The following is a 15,620-nucleotide window of genomic DNA, read 5'->3' on the forward strand; positions in this document are numbered from 1 at the left end:
GCTCAGCCCCTCTGGCATCCGGGATCCCGCGGGCGCGCCCAGTACCTGCGCAGCCTCCGCGTCCCGCCGGCCCCAGCTCACCGCGCGGGCTCTGGCGGGTGCCGAGGCCCCTCCCAGGTCCGCCCCAGGGCGGTGCAGGGCGGTGCGGTGCGGGGGCGGGGCGGCCACGTCCCGGGCTGGAGGTCAGGGCCGGCGCGGGCCAGGCGGGCGCAGGCGCCTCGAGGGCGACCGGATGCGGCCCCGCACGGCCACTGCGCGCTTGGCGGGGACCTGGAGCGCCGCTGCCCGAGTGCGTGCGGAGGCTGGACGGGTCTGTGGCTTTGTGGCTTGCGGCTCCCGCCCCCCCCCCCGGGCCTCGGGGCCCCCAGGGCTCTCAGACCCTAGTCTTCCCAGGTGCGAGCCGGGGCCGGAGGGCGCGCCCGTCCCGCACGCAGCGCGCCATGGGCAATGCCTCCAATGCGTCCGGGCCCGGGGACTGTGAGAGGCGACAGTGGCTCCCGGCGGCGGGCGAGAGCCCGGCCATTAGCGCAGCGATGTTCTCGGCGGGGGTGCTGGGGAACCTCCTCGCGCTGGGGCTGCTGGCTCGCCGCGGGCGAGGGGACGCGGGGCGCGGCGCGGGCGGCCGCGGCGCCGTGTCCTTGTTCCACGTGCTGGTGACCGAGCTGGTGTTCACCGACCTGCTCGGGACCTGCCTCATCAGCCCGGTGGTGCTGGCTTCGTACGCGCGGAACCGGACGCTGGTGGCCCTGTGGCCCGACAGCCGCGCGTGCACCTACTTCGCCTTCACCATGACCTTCTTCAGCCTGGCCACGATGCTCATGCTCCTCGCCATGGCCCTGGAGCGCTACTTCGCCATTGGGCACCCCTACTTCTACCAGCGCCGCTTCTCGCGCCGCGCGGGCCTGGCCGTGCTCCCCGCCATCTATGCCGGGTCGCTGGTGCTCTGCTCTTTGCCGTTGCTCGGGTACGGGCAGTACGTCCAGTACTGCCCCGGGACGTGGTGCTTCATACGCCACGGGCGCACGGCTTACCTGCAGCTCTACGCCACCATCCTGCTGCTGCTCATCGTGGCGGTGCTCGCCTGCAACTTCAGCGTCATCCTCAACCTCGTCCGCATGCACCGCCGAGGCCGGAGGAGCCGCTGCGGACCCTCGTCCTGGAGCGGCGGCCCGGGGCCCCGCAGGAGAGCTGAGCGGCTGTCCGTGGCGGAGGAGGCCGACCACCTCATCCTCCTGGCCATCATGACCATCACCTTCGCCGTCTGCTCCCTGCCCTTCACGGTGAGTCAATCAGTCCTTCCCTGGTTTCTGGGCAGCTTTCTCTGTTCTTCTTTCACCCCAGCGCTTCCTGCTGCCCTGCAAACTTTTTGCAACTGAAAAAGTATGTCCTAATTTTAATGCTCGGTCTGTAGCCTTGCCCTCTCACTTCTTGCCTTCACCCCACTTCCTTCCTCCCGTGGCACATGGCCGTCGCTAAGCTAGTGATTCTTATAGTGATTCTCTCTATGGTACCTCAAAAGGGAGCCTTGTTCCTTTTCGAGGCCCGCCCAGCCCCCATCCTAGAGTCACAAGCCCTTGTCCACCGTCCCTGTCCACTCTGGCCAGCTTGTCCAGGAACCTCGGGAGGAGGTGGCCTGTGCCACCTCAGGATGGTTGTCGTTGTTATAATGTGGCCACCCTGAGCCACAGTTTGCGGCTATACTTCCAACCCATTGGGGTTGGTTCTCCACGCTCTGCCTTCTGCTCCTCCCGCAAAAAATGTTCCCGACCCAATAGCATTCCATCTGCCATTGAAAATGCACCCAAATTCAGGGGCTCCTTGCGGTAGAAGTTCAGAATGGTCATTATTTGCCTCTAAAGTTCAAGCATCTAGTTTACAGTTTCCCATTTTACACATTTGAGTGTAACTGTTTGTGGCCATGGAAATCCTGACGCCTCCATCATGATGAAGGGAGGGAATGACAGATGGAGGAACCCCCTGTAAGCTTCAGTCCCTCCATAGGAGGATTTGTAAACTCTTAGGAAATATCCTCTGATGTCCGGGTCAGGAATACACACAGGTGTGCTTCCTTTTATGGTTGTGCACTTTATGAGCTCAAAGCTCCACACAGAACCGCTGGTCCGTCTCAGGGAAGGGAGAACTGAAGGGCATTGGTTGCTGCCCCCTGGGCAACCTGCTCAGGCAGTTCTCCTATGCCGAGTTCAAAACTCCCAAAGGCTCAGCACAGCCTGAGGTGTCCAAGCCTGTTCTAGCCTCTAGCAGAAAGCTGGAAACTGGAAGTTTTTAAAGAAAGACAAGATGCCTGGCCTTCATAGGTCCTACTTGCAGAAGCTGGGGAAATAACTTTATCCTGGCCTCCTGTTTCCTTCTGGTTACCTTCATTGGCTCATCCTCAGGTGGGAAAGGAACCCATGGTCCTAAAGTCCAGATATGATCCCACCTCAGCTCTGTTCTCTTTGCCCTGGTCCCCACTGTCCCCTCATTTCTGCCCCATCTTCTATCAGGGCAGGAACTGACCTGAATCTGTAAGTTCCACTGAGTGGGGAATGAGAGGGAGTTTATCAAAGGTACCCGCTTAAGTAATAGAGTAGGACCGTGTGGGAGGTGGCACCTTCATTCCACCCTGAGCAGGAGTCTGTGCTAGAGAAACATGATGTAGAAACCAACAGGGCTTCTATGCTTTTGTTTTACAGTAGGACCTTTTAATTATGTTAGGGGCCAAGTCAGTTTTGGGGGTTGGGATTAGGATGGAGAACATTGTGTATGAAAGAAAGTGTTTCAAGTTCCTTGAAACAACAGAATCCAACTGGAGGGACATAAACACATCCGAATAGGGGAGTGCCTGTCAAGCTGGTAGGAACTAGGATGTCAGCTCCTGGAATATTATCTGCCACTTATGAATGTATGTATGAAAACATCCCCCACCTCCAGCTATGTAAATGGCTTGGAAATGGGCTCAACCATGACCACACTCTTGTAAAAAGGACGGTTACTCCCTTTCATATGCCATTTAAAGGAGGCAGGCAGAAAGAAAAAAGTCTCCCTTGACCATGACTGGCCCACTACATAAACCAAATTCTTACAAATACAGGCAGTGACTTTTAACAGGTTCCCATGGTTTCCTGTAAATACTGCCTTTATTGTGAGGACTCCATCATTGCCATATGTTGGTTTTTAAATATATATTTTTTGATACATTAGGCCCTCATGCTTTGAAGCTGTGAGTGCCTATTTATTACTTAGAGTCCCTATTTATGCTGTGGGGGGCTCGATGAAGTTTATGAAGTTTAGCACTGCTAAACCACCCTTTAAAATTGACACTACCAGCAAAATACTTTCAGTGTTTGCATCTCTGTGTGTTCATTGCAAAGATTCCCAGAGAACAAGAGAAAATCCTCATATGAACGAAATCAGGAAGCCAGCCAAGCTGACTTCTTATCTTGCAATTACCATGACATCACAGCCAGATGAACTATAGATAATCCAGCAGGCCCAAAAGAGAAAGTTGAAATCATCTCTTAATAAGGAAATCTGCATTGGCCATCAACTCATTTTATTTTGTCAATAAATTGTTGGTAATAATTGTTGTTATTTTTCCCTTGCATAGCCCTTTACAGTTTAGAAAGCACTGCAGTACTGTTTATTTCCTGAGGGATAATTCGACCATTCACAATGTATGACTACTGTTCAATTCATACAGTCTTCTATTTTAGAATGCTTGGCATTTGCCCCAAAGGGTGCTTTTACTCCCACGTCCTTTTTTTCTCCTTGACCCAAACTAAAATTGTGGTCAGAAATGGTCTACACCAATCCCCCCCGACACCAGGGAGGAATCATTTGCATGTGTCCTAACCAGGGGCACTGTAAGACAGGCAAAGGCTTATGATTGACTTCAGAAATTCTCCTGTGTCTCCAACACAGTGCCCATAGTCCAACAGAAATACAATGTGAGATGCCAGTGAAATTTTAAATTTTTCTAGAAGCCACATAACAAAAGTAAAAAGAAATAGATGAAACTAATTACATGTTTTAGTCAACCCAGTTTACAATATACCAATTCAAATAAGTTATCCATGTAGAACTACTTGAGATATTCCAACTAATTTTCTTCCTTACATCCCAGAAAATACAGAAAATAGGAGTAATGTACCCTGTCTGTCCACTCCTTCCCCAGAATAATAGGCACTGCTGTCTGTGTCCATCAAAAGTGGACCAAACCACTGACCAGCAAGGGGGAGTGTGTACATCTGTACCCAGTGGGGACACCAGTCTATTCTACAGCACCCTAGCATTGGAGGAGACTGGGAGATTTAGGGAACCTAGAACTACTAATGTCAGCCATTGCCCTGGGGTATGGACAGAATGGAATTACTACTTCCATGAGGGCCTGCAAAGTTTGGGAAGTAAAACTCTCAAAATGAAAAAAAAATTCCCTGAAATGCAGTCGTTTAACCTCTTGTATCATTTTTATCAATGCCAAAAAAAAAGACTAAAGATTTTTGAGCGCAAATTTTATAGCAACTCATTATCTTCACAACAATCTATAAAATAATGATTTCAAAACAGTCTATAAAGTGTGATTCCTATTGTACAGATGAGACAAAATAACCTCCCCTAGGTCCCACAGCTGGTGCTGGTGGGGCTGGGATTTAAAGCCTGGCAGTGGAAGCGCTGAGACCGTGCACTAACTATGGTGCTATCAAAGAGAGGGTTCTTGTTTCAAGGTATGAGAAGAGGAATCCAGAGTTTCATGAGAAAATTATGAAGACATTAGAAATATTTGGGGGGTGGGAGTGTAGCTCAGTGGTAGAGGGCTTGCCTAGCATGCACAGGATCCCCATCACAACAATAAATAAATAAATGACTTTCCCTTTTAATTCTGATTTGTTAGTTTTAAAACTAAAATGGCAACGACCTTTTTCTCCTGGTTAGCTCAGAGAGCTAAGCTGGGTCAAAGTATGGAGTTTCATTGTTGTTCACAGACCTATAAAATAAAAGTCTGAGACTGAGATTATAAGAGATTGGCTAATGTAAATGGTGATCTAAATTAAATAATCAGAGTATCCTTCACATAAAATCTTCCATTGGTGCACATAAAACATTTCTTTAGTGATTAAAAAAAAGCATGTAGTGTTTGGGAAAAGACATTATTTTGGCTGTCTGATATGAAATCATGCGTGAGACCAACAACATATTCTAAACTGTTTATCCACTAAAGGAGTTTTGTATAAATCAATAAAATCCTCCTTATGTTAATCAGCTGTTGACAACATTTCACAGTGACAAATAGAAACTTTCTTTTCTTCCTGAGATGGAACAGAGCACAGGAAACATATGAGACCTCCATTCCTGTCTCAAATACTGTTTATTTCTTAATTCCAACCCATATCAAACCATTTTCTCACCACTTTCCTAATTGTGGATGGTTTCTGGTCATCTTAAACTGTTTTCCACATGCCATTAGGATAAAGTGCTCCTGTCTTTTATTCAGTTCTAAAATTTCAGAAAGGAACCACTGACTCATTCTAAAAATGTCATCTTTACAAATTCTTTAGGATTGTAATTTCTAAGTAAATCTGATTAGTGGAAATCTGATCTTTGCAGTACAGAATAAATGCACATAAACAACACTAGAGTTTCCTGTTCATTCTAGGTATTTATGTAAAATGTAATATGAAGGGAGGTTGAAAAGCTGATCCTAAGTTGGCTGATTACATACATGCAGAATACAACAATTCAGACAGAAATAAAAAATTCAGAAATATCTGTGCATAACGACTATGAGCTTTGCCTGGTGATATTTTAAGTGAATGCCCGTGAACAACTAACTGGAAGGCCCTTTATCATTCAGGCATCATTAAGGATGTGTGTAGGGATTGTTGAGACAGTTGTGGATACACATTACCTTTTAAGAGAAAGTTCCTCTATATGATTATTTTCACTTGACATCCTTGCCTTTGCCATTTGACACTATGCAGTGGGGATTGTAAATAAAGGCACGATTAAAATTTAGATAGCAAGAACCATAGTCCTTTTTCCAAAAGAGAATTGGGTTTATCCCTTGGTCAAGCATATTCTCATTGCTATTTCAGATAGTTCAGGGCAGGTACTTGGCTTACAGAAAAAACCTTTTGACATGATATATTCTTTGGCATGTCAAAAGTCAGTCATAGTGTTTTTTAAAAGGGAATAAATATGGTTAGACACAGTGTTTCAAGAATGTCATCAGCAGATGTCTTTCCAGCTAGAGCTGTAAGACCCAGTTAGCCTGCAGCTCGGTCTCCTCGCCTGACTTGTGTCCTCTTTCCAAGGTCTGACCACCACTCCCCCCGGATCTTGAGCTCAGGTCTGCTGCATCCCAACTCATATCAGCAAGGTATATAAACCTCCATTTCTCTCTCTGTATTTTGCTGCCTAAAATGGCCCCTAACCAAAACCAGACTCATTATCCTGAAATTGGGACATATGTGTGATGGGAAAGGCCACGGAGAGGGAAGACTTCATGTCAGGAAAGCTGAAACTCCTCTGGAACAGAGTTCTTAACTCCTGCTCCATGGACAGCACATGGATGTCTCCAAAATCAGTTGCAAAATCCTGTGATACAGAAGTCCCAGGTAGATAGTGCCCACCGTGTTCTCTAGTGAGTAAGAGCCACCATCCTGTAATACAGTGTATAGGCCCAGAGCTCCTATCTCAGCATTCGATCTGCCTTTCCATTCTAAGACGCACCTGGCAATGGTCGCGCTCGTCCCAGACCCAGCTCCATGCTCCAGTTTCTCCTTCTGATGGAAAATGAGCTCCATCCTCCCTGCACCACAAACCATGTGTGATGTGAAGGAAGGGAGTTCTTTAAAGCGTTGTACACCTGGAAAATTAGCTTCCACTCAAAAAAATATTTTGTAAAGAACTAATTGTCCCAAACTGCTAATCCAGGACACCCTACTGTCTTCCAGAAGGCAGGTAAATGCAATAACAAGCAATGCCTTCAGCTCAGCTATGGATAATAATGGAGGAAAAGGAGCTCCCAAGAAAGCCAAACAGCTACTTGGAAAGAGACATAGTCTTTCAATCTATAAACAGGAATAGTGATAGGGAAAAGCCATCGTGATGCCTTAGAAGGGAAGTCTTCTACAAACCCATAATTCTGCCAGTCATTTGTGAGTTTCACATGGAACTTTATACCAGAAGCTCTTTATATAGTTGGGAGTAGCATGTGCAGTGGCCAAAAGAGAAATTTGGTTTCCAGCTGCTTCAGTTTGACTTCATGGTTTCCCGACTGGCTTGGAATGTGATCTTGGTTTCTTCTTCTCTAAAATGGGAATAATAACACTTTGTAGGCTTGTCTAAAGATTAAACAAAATAAGACTTTGAAGTTGCTCAGCACCATGTCAAGTCCAGTGATGTTTATTGAGTGTTAGCTGCTATCTCCGTGGGATTAAATTTCCAAAAGTAAATCAGATTATAGAGTAATGATCAGGAATTGATTCTAGAAGCTCATCATTTTGATTGACCAGGCCCAAGTGGGTCTTTTGTTTTCTAAGTGAGATAAATGAATATTTGAAAGCATTTCAGGTTTTAGGTAAAATTCTAAAGCTGTGTTTCTCAACCTTGGTGGGTGCCAGCACCACAGCAGATGGATGATCAGAAGGATGTGAAAGCCCCAAAGCCTTGTCTTAGCCCAGACTAAGTCCAAGTCTCTGAGGAAGGGAGCAGAGTGAGGCATCAGAATATTTTACGGCTCCCTGGATGATTTCAATGCCCAGTCAAATAGCATCTTCATTTACTCTATAAATTTCTGAGCCCACTTCATAACAGCATTAAGGATAGGAAAGTAGTTTAAATAAACAGCCCCCAGGCAGTGCTCAGATGAAGCATTCCATGGGAAGCTGCTTTGGACATCCTTAAAGTAGTGCTAATTCTCACCTGTGCGGCTTGGTGACCATCCCAAGCTCTGTGCTCTTTGAGAGCCCTGTAGAGAGGGCCTGCCTTAAAAATTTCCAATTCACTAGACTCCTTTCTGTGAGTTCTTGGTACCTTTCTCATGGCGAATGCATTCATGTATACACACAAAGCACACAGATTCCACCAGACTCAAAATCTGAATTCCAGAATTTCATCAACAAGGCATTCATTCATCACCCGTGTCCCGTGCATCAGCCTCTCGTTCCAAACCCAGGACCAGCTAAACTCAGAGGGAGAGGGGGACGAGCAGCTGTTGAGTCACACTTTGGGTACAGATGGTGGTGATGCTTGCTGTTCTGTGTTCTTTTGTGTTACAGTCAGGCAAGTGCGTTTACAAGAGGGGGCATGGGAGAGGCTCAGGACAACAAGGCAGGGGCACCGTGCAGGGCCACGTAGGAAAGCACAGCATCAGGCAGGCAGAAGAAGAGGCTAGAGGAAGGGGAGAGCCTGGGCCTCAGCCCTCATTGGTGTGGAAAGACAGCGGGGCGGAGAGGTTAGGATTGGCTACTGGGAATAACCTCAGCAGGTTCTAAGCAATTCGGTCTCTAGTTGCAGGTCCTGTCCCTGAGATGATTAAGGTGGAAGAATATTGCCTTCTGGGTGTATGGGATGTATTTCTAGGTTGGTTAGTACTGCTGTGTATCAAGACACTCTACAACCGAGTCCTCAGCTGCCTCAAAGAATCAGCCAGCCCAAGGAAGGGCAGTCTCTCCCCAGCCAGGAAAATTTTTCATCCATCAAAACATCATTATAAACAGAAAAAATTTAAATATAAATAATACGGTTTGACAGTAACAGGAATGTACTTAGTGCCACTGAATTGGACACCTGAGAATAGCTAAAATGATAAACTGGATGTATGATGTGTATATTTTAGCACAGTTGAAAAACAAACCCGAGATGTACAAGATCAAGTGTTAAACTCAAGACAAAAAACAAGAGCCAAAGAGGGAAATGGGGAGGTAGAAGACAAAGCTTACATCAAGAACTTCCAGGATCACTGAAGTGTGTCTCTTTTCCAAGTGTAAAAGAAGAAATTGTCTTCCAAAACCATTGGCCACCTCCTGAAATGCATATTTTAAGCAATTCTAAAAATTACCCTTTGTAGTGGATGAAAAGGAAAGGAAACAGTACAGAATTGCTTCATCCTCTCAAACCATCTTTCACTTCTCATTACTCTGTCATGCTCTAATGTGATCAGGAATTGTAGGGAAGGCTCTTCACCAAAAACCTGACTCATCTTCGCGGTGGAAGCTACGACAGCAGAGTGCTGAGCCTTGCCCTAGTCTTGGCTGGCAGCTCTGTGTTAGCATGTTCTCCGTCTAAACTAAATCACAAAGTCACGGCAGATTTCTTTTCTATAATAAAGTACTCATTTATGAGTATACACATGTGTGTATGTACTGATTCATATTTTTTAATCCAGAAGACTTATATACACCATTGTCCTGAATTTCTAACCTCCAGAATCACCTCTTTGATACGCTGTACTGTGTATTTCACATCCAAAGTAGTTCAATTGACAAGAAAACTACTGCTCCGTTGCATATCCCTGCCTAACGTTTTTTTCTCTGTGATCTGGGAAACCCACTATCAATTCTTCTTTTTCCTTGCTCTTTTGCCAAATCTTTTCTCCATTCCCTATGCCAAGATTCTCTGGCATAAACACCTCTGGCTGCCAAACCTTCTGCTATTATCCTAACATAAGCAACCCAAAGATGACTGCTCTTTCTTCCCCCTGCAATCGCCTTGGTATGTCCAGTTCTCAGATGCCAGCAGAGTAAGTACCAGGGGAAAGAAAATGAACTATTCCTTCTTTTATTGGGGAGAGAGGGGCCGGCTTCCTAAGTCAGAGCCTGTCACTGGTCAGTGAGTCCCTGAAACATAACAACTAGGTCTGATCCACATTTGTTTTCCTCTGTTTTATAAACTCTGTGGAAGTGTTCAATCTCTATCAAGTTGTCCTGTTCTGTTCCATCCAATCTGATCAAACACTGATACCAGTGTGGAGATGTGTCCGTTCTCCAGTGCTTAGGACTGGGAATCTCCGCTCTCATACAGGCCTGGGTGTTGCGCACAGTGAGCACTGCATGGGCAGCAGGAGAGCTGGAATTTGTGTCCTCCCTGGGCCACTAGACCGCCCTGGATACTCAGGAAGGTCACTAACTTTTCTGCACCTCGGTGATCTCATGGCTGAAGTGGACACAATAGCAGCTAACATTGTGGAGTGCAGCCAGCATATCTTCCTGTCGTCCTCCCAGCATCCCTGCAAAGTAGGTATTGTTATTATCACTGTTTCACAGATGTGGAAACGGAGGCACAAAGAGTAGTTTTCTTATCTGTGAGGCCAAAGCTATATCCAGAGCTATGATTCAAAGTGAAGCAGCCCGGTAGCCAGAACCCATGTTCCCACTGATGGTAATCTGCTACTTGCCCTGTCTTGCTTAACTGTGACTAATAAAGCAGGTCTGGTATTTGGAAAAAGGTGTCACATGTATTATCAACATTCCTGAAGATCACTTCCTTGTCCGTAAAAAGGAGACAATACTTAAGCTTCAGAGATTTTGTAAGGACTATTAAGAAAGCAGTTTTAGTAGCCAGTACAATTCATGACACATATATTAGGATATTGATAAATACACACTAGTAATATTATTATTACTATTGATACTATTAAAAGATTTTATTCTAGGTGTCAAGAAAAAGTTATTGATTCCCCTCCATTTCCAATGCCAAGACAGTTGTGCATGATGTCAGTGTTAATTATAATCCACAGAAAACATGCTTCCATTGAGTTCAAGGGAAAAAATACATTCATTATGTTATAATTCATGTATGGAAGAAGGATGAGATTTGGCTACCCACCCACTGGAGCACCGCTGCCAAACAAAAAACATGGTTAGATTTCAGGAACTAGCATAGGACGTAAGCCTGTCCATTGCTACAGTGTAAACTAACATCGTTTTTCCCCTTTGCTTTTTCAGATCTTTGCATATATGAATGAAACCTCTTCCCGAAAGAAAAAGTGGGACCTCCAAGCTCTTAGATTTTTATCAATTAATTCAATAATTGACCCTTGGGTCTTTGTCATCCTCAGGCCTTCTGTTCTAAGACTCATGCGTTCCGTCCTGTGTTGTCAGACTCCATTAAGGACACAAGAAGCAATACAAACTTCCTGTTCTACGAAGTCCAATGCCAGTAAGCAGGCTGACCTTTGTGGACAGTTATGAGGATGCACTTTGCTATGCAGCATCCAGGAGATCCTTTGGAAATGGCTCCTTGGAGAAATGTAAAAGGCTAGCATATAAACTGAACGAAACTACCCTAATAAAAGAGTGGTTTGGGTTACAGGCCTGCTGACAGGATACTTCACGGAAGGTGTCAGAGACATCTACAAAATCTCCCCTCACTGAGCACTTTACATGGTGTGATCCAGCGGCCTTTTGATGTAAGCTTTCCTGTTGAATGACAAAGCAGATGGTGTGTAGTTTGTTTAACACCCTCCGGAGTTACTGTTTTTCCTATGTTAAATGTCTATGCTACTGCTATTATAAACAGACCAAGTGAAACTTCATGTGTTTTCTCTAGGAGATCAACATGCAAAAGCAACCAACACAAACAAAAGCTGCTGTGTTGTAATTGCTTAAGGGACCCTTTGTTTAGACAGTGATGTCAAAAGTCATCAGCACCTTTTACCTTAACGTTTGTAGCTGTGGGAGCACTCAGGTCTCTGTAGCATTACTCTTACCAGGACAGACTCCATTGGTTAGTATCAGCTTGTTACACCCGCCCTTTAGGAACTCTGTGTCCAGTTGTCCAATTATTTATTTCCTACTATCTGCTGTACTGATATTAATCAAGAAGACTGTAGAAATTTTCTTCTCAAAGAGAAATAATAAAAAGGTTGTTAAGACAGTTAATTCTGATTAATACTCTTCATTCTGTTTCTAGGGGAGGATGTATATTGGTATTTGAAGCTATTAGGATCAAACATGGAAAAATTTAGTCCATACTTCATGTATCCTGGAGCTCTTTTGAGTTGATATTAAGGCTGTGACTAAAATACACTTTTTAAGGTGACTGTTACAAACAAAATTCATCTGTCTGTGTTTTTATTTATGGAACATGGTTTGACTCATACAATATAAGAAATCATGTAACAGTGAGTCATATCTTAATATATTCTAAATGTTTGGCATAGTGTACACTCAGCATCAAAATATTTCGGCAAATTTACACAGTTTAATCATAGTGATTGTATAAACTCAAGTGAAATGTTGCAAAAGGAAACCCTAAAGCAAAGTTTAAAAATGGAATATTTGATGAACTCCTCCAAATAATGTTTTACAATTTTAAACGAGATAAGAGTGGAAATGTTAGATGTAATGCGGCCAGCGTTTTGGTTTTGGTTTTGGTTTTAGTTTGTTTTGTTGGCAGCGGTAGGATGAACCTAGGGCCTAACACCTGCTAAACAAGAACTCTGCTGCTGAGCCGCCCTCCTACCCCCAATTTGGCAGGTTTTTAAAGTGTGACTGCATCAAAAATTAGAGTATAAAATATTCAGTATAGTACTTGGTATTGAAAGTTTTTCTATCAGTTTTCAGTCTTCCAGCATGATCTTTAAAATAGTGCAGAGTGCTATTATGAGTGTTATTTTAAAAAGAGGATGTTAGTGTTTTCCAAAGTCTCACTGAATTATTTACTCAAAACTATTTCCTATAATTAGTTATCAAACTAGATGATCGCTTAGCATGATTCCAAACCAATCCAGATATCATGGTATTTTGTCACAAGTAATCTATGTCAAATCAGCACTTATTTTAGAAAGAGTAAATAAATGATCTGCATTTGTCTAAATTTAAACAATCCAGGCAAAATTTAACTTAACTAAAATCTAGACAGAAAAATAAATCTTCCCTGTCTACCAGGCATTCTAACATTAAAAAATTATTCTAAACAGCACTAATTAGGCCCATGGGTAAGTCCTAAACATAAAATTCTGAAGTTACTTTGAATCTGGAAGATTGATTCCTTCTATCAGATGACTTTTAAAATCTCAGAATGAAAATGTTAACTACAATCCTTCACCCCACCTCACTGCCCCCAAAATTCTAGAAGAATGTCTGAGAATTTAAAAAGACTGGACATAATATCACCAGAAGGAACAAGATTTACCATGGGAGCCTAAAACAGAAGACTTTTTAAGTCATTTAATTAAGAACTAGTAGATTTCTAGAACTTGTTTCCTCGTGTGTTCTAGTACCTTTCAGTATGTTCAGTAATGAAAACCTATTATTTCATTTGCACCAATATATGCATAGAAGAAACTGAAAGTAAAAATCCTATGTAATAGTCCATCGCTTACATTAATGGCACTTTAAAGGTAACTTAGGTGAAATATATAAAAATTTCCTTTATAAAAATCCTATCACATCAGCTATATCTGCTAAGATTATTGATTTCAAGGTAAATAAGAGAAACAGTGCTTACTCTAATACATTAGAGAAGTATGCTGTGATACAAGAAGACCTAGGGCTGAGGATTTAGCTCAGTGGTTCTGCCTCCTGCCTCATGCCTCACAAGCACAAGGTCCCGAGTTTGATCCCTGGTACCAAAAAAACGAAGACCTAGATTTTATTCTTTGCCTCCAACAGTCAATAGGATTCAAAAAGAGAGAAAACTATAGTGAATTATCACCTGAGAATGCCAGCCTTCATTTGAGGCACCCCAGATGGACCCCAGATGTCCATTCCAAGCTCAGTTGTTCCTAGGTGGCTCGTTATGGCCCTAGTCATCTTTTCCAAGAAAGAATTGGGATAGTCTGGCACTAAATTGTGGCCTTGAATCTCCAAAGATCTGAAAGGAAAGAGGGTTTGCTTAAAAGCTGTAGAAAACCTGCAGAAGGCCTGACTGCCAGTGTCCTGGGCCCGTGGCAGCCTAGAGCCTGACCAAAGCTGTAGAAACAGCACTGCCTGTCCCCAGACCTCCATGTGGCAGAGGCCGATGGGGAGGCCAAGTCACGTCCACATCCCTACATTCTCCGCATAATTCTGCTCCGCTTTGGGCCTCCCCAGCTGCGATGTCAGTGCACTTTGGAGGAGGGCCTCGTGTCAAGTCGCCTCTGATTTGAACTAAGAGAGAAACAACACAGGCTGGTTTAGAGTTTGATGACTTTGAAAGGCAGAGGAAGACAATTAGCTCTCACTTAAGCCAAGGTTTGTTTATTTCACTTAGCTTAAGCCAAATCTAATGGTTTTCCGAATTTAGGGAGGGCCTGTACTTGAGCCATTCACAGAGAGATACATTCCTCTCTCCAAATGCAGGGTTTTCTCCACTCTGGCTTTACAAGGCCTCCTCTTTCAGGCAGAGTTGCTGCTTGGGTATTGATGGCCACGCTGCCTTTATCCGTCTCCATTGCATTTCCTTGCCGAATGCACTTAGACTTTCAATCACCTGACTGCAGTACAATTGATTTTTTAAAAATTGACCACACATTTTGATCACCTGAAATACACACTGTGGAAGGAAGTATTTTCGCAGTTCACAAAAGCTACAGTCTACTTGGTACATGGATTGCGGATGTGTACTGGGCACCACTGTTTTCAGAAAGTTACTCTTTTTTTTTCCCACTAGTGTTTGTGATTTTTAAAACTTGTAAATGAATTTTCTTGAATTATATATTTTTATTTCCTGTAAAATTATGTATTATTAAAGGCCAATTTTAGTGGTTTAATTCTGTATTTCATTTTTAGAAATCAACAAAGTCAAGTACATCAATGAGGAGTCTAGGGGTAAGGCAATCAAAACAAAAGGTGATGGGGGAGCCCCTAGAGGCTGTTACCCCTCCTTAGCTTGAAGGGACAGGGAGGGAGCAGTAACTGGAAACTGGGAGATGCCATCCAACTGAGCCCGACCGACCTGGGCTGCGGCCTTGAGCAGGGAAACAGCCTTGGGTAACCAGGAGGAGGCAGGCTTAGGGGAGCGGGCTCCTGAAGGATCCCTCCTCTTTCCCTGGTCCTTGCCCCTGCTCCCCCTTATCCAAACCCAAGTGAAATCCAGGGCATGAGAGCCACTTGGCTGCTGCAGTCCCTCTGGCAGAGAGCACAGACAGGCAGGGGCTAGATCTAGAGGGGAAATGAGGACTATCCAGCATGAGTAGATGGAAAATACGTGGTTTTTTTCTTTTTAATTGCACCATTACAAAATTGAGACAGCAAATTCAGCAGCCTGTCCTTTGACCTTCCACTCCAGATAGACGTCCTCTAGCCGTAGGGAATGCAATCAGCCCCGTCTTTTTTTTTTTTATTAAGTTAATTGGTATTATTTAGGTACACATAATGATCACATTCATCATATGGAATTTGTACCTGTACATGATACATCTTAATTCTTATTTTTTCCCATTCCCCTCCCTTCAACCCTTTTTCCTCTCCTTATTTACAAATGGTTTCTTTCTATTTTTTCTTTTCTTGTTTTTTCCCCTTTTCCCTTCCTTTCCTCCCCCCTCCTCTTTAGTGCTCCTTCCCATTTGAATATTTTCTTCCTATCTCACATTATCTATTATACATTTTGGTCCTTTTTTATACTTTCAGTTTCTCTCACCAGAGAAACAATGCAATATTTACACATGTGTGTGATTTATTTCACTTAAGAGTATG

General features: G+C 44.0%; 1 protein-coding gene across 2 annotated transcripts; it reads left to right on the forward strand.

Annotated features, from left to right (window-relative positions):
• The first annotated feature begins 190 nt into the window (after positions 1–190).
• Positions 191–14,695, forward strand: Ptger2 (prostaglandin E receptor 2). Of its 2 annotated transcripts, none has more exons than XM_004835535.4 (2): positions 191–1,280; positions 10,947–14,695. In XM_004835535.4, exons 1-2 carry the CDS (start codon positions 441–443, stop codon positions 11,190–11,192), a joined length of 1,086 nt encoding a protein of 361 aa, XP_004835592.3. In that variant the 5' UTR covers positions 191–440; the 3' UTR covers positions 11,193–14,695. The 2 variants fall into 2 exon arrangements, with proteins under 2 accessions (XP_004835592.3, XP_021117921.2); XM_021262262.2 differs by having other exon boundaries at positions 207–1,280; positions 11,060–14,695.
• The last annotated feature ends 925 nt before the right edge of the window (positions 14,696–15,620 follow it).

This window comes from Heterocephalus glaber, unplaced genomic scaffold (assembly GCF_053883595.1).
Source record: "Heterocephalus glaber isolate CG9 unplaced genomic scaffold, H.glaber_assembly_v1.0 deba00000901, whole genome shotgun sequence".
Taxonomy (NCBI): Eukaryota; Metazoa; Chordata; class Mammalia; order Rodentia; family Bathyergidae; genus Heterocephalus; species Heterocephalus glaber.

Coding starts and splice junctions, on each gene's coding strand:
- Ptger2 (XM_004835535.4), top strand. CDS start 441: ATGGGCAATGCCTCCAATGCGTCCGGGCCCGGGGACTGTGAGAGGCGA. Junction 1,281..10,946: donor TCTGCTCCCTGCCCTTCACG/GTGAGTCAATCA, acceptor TTGCTTTTTCAG/ATCTTTGCATATATGAATGA.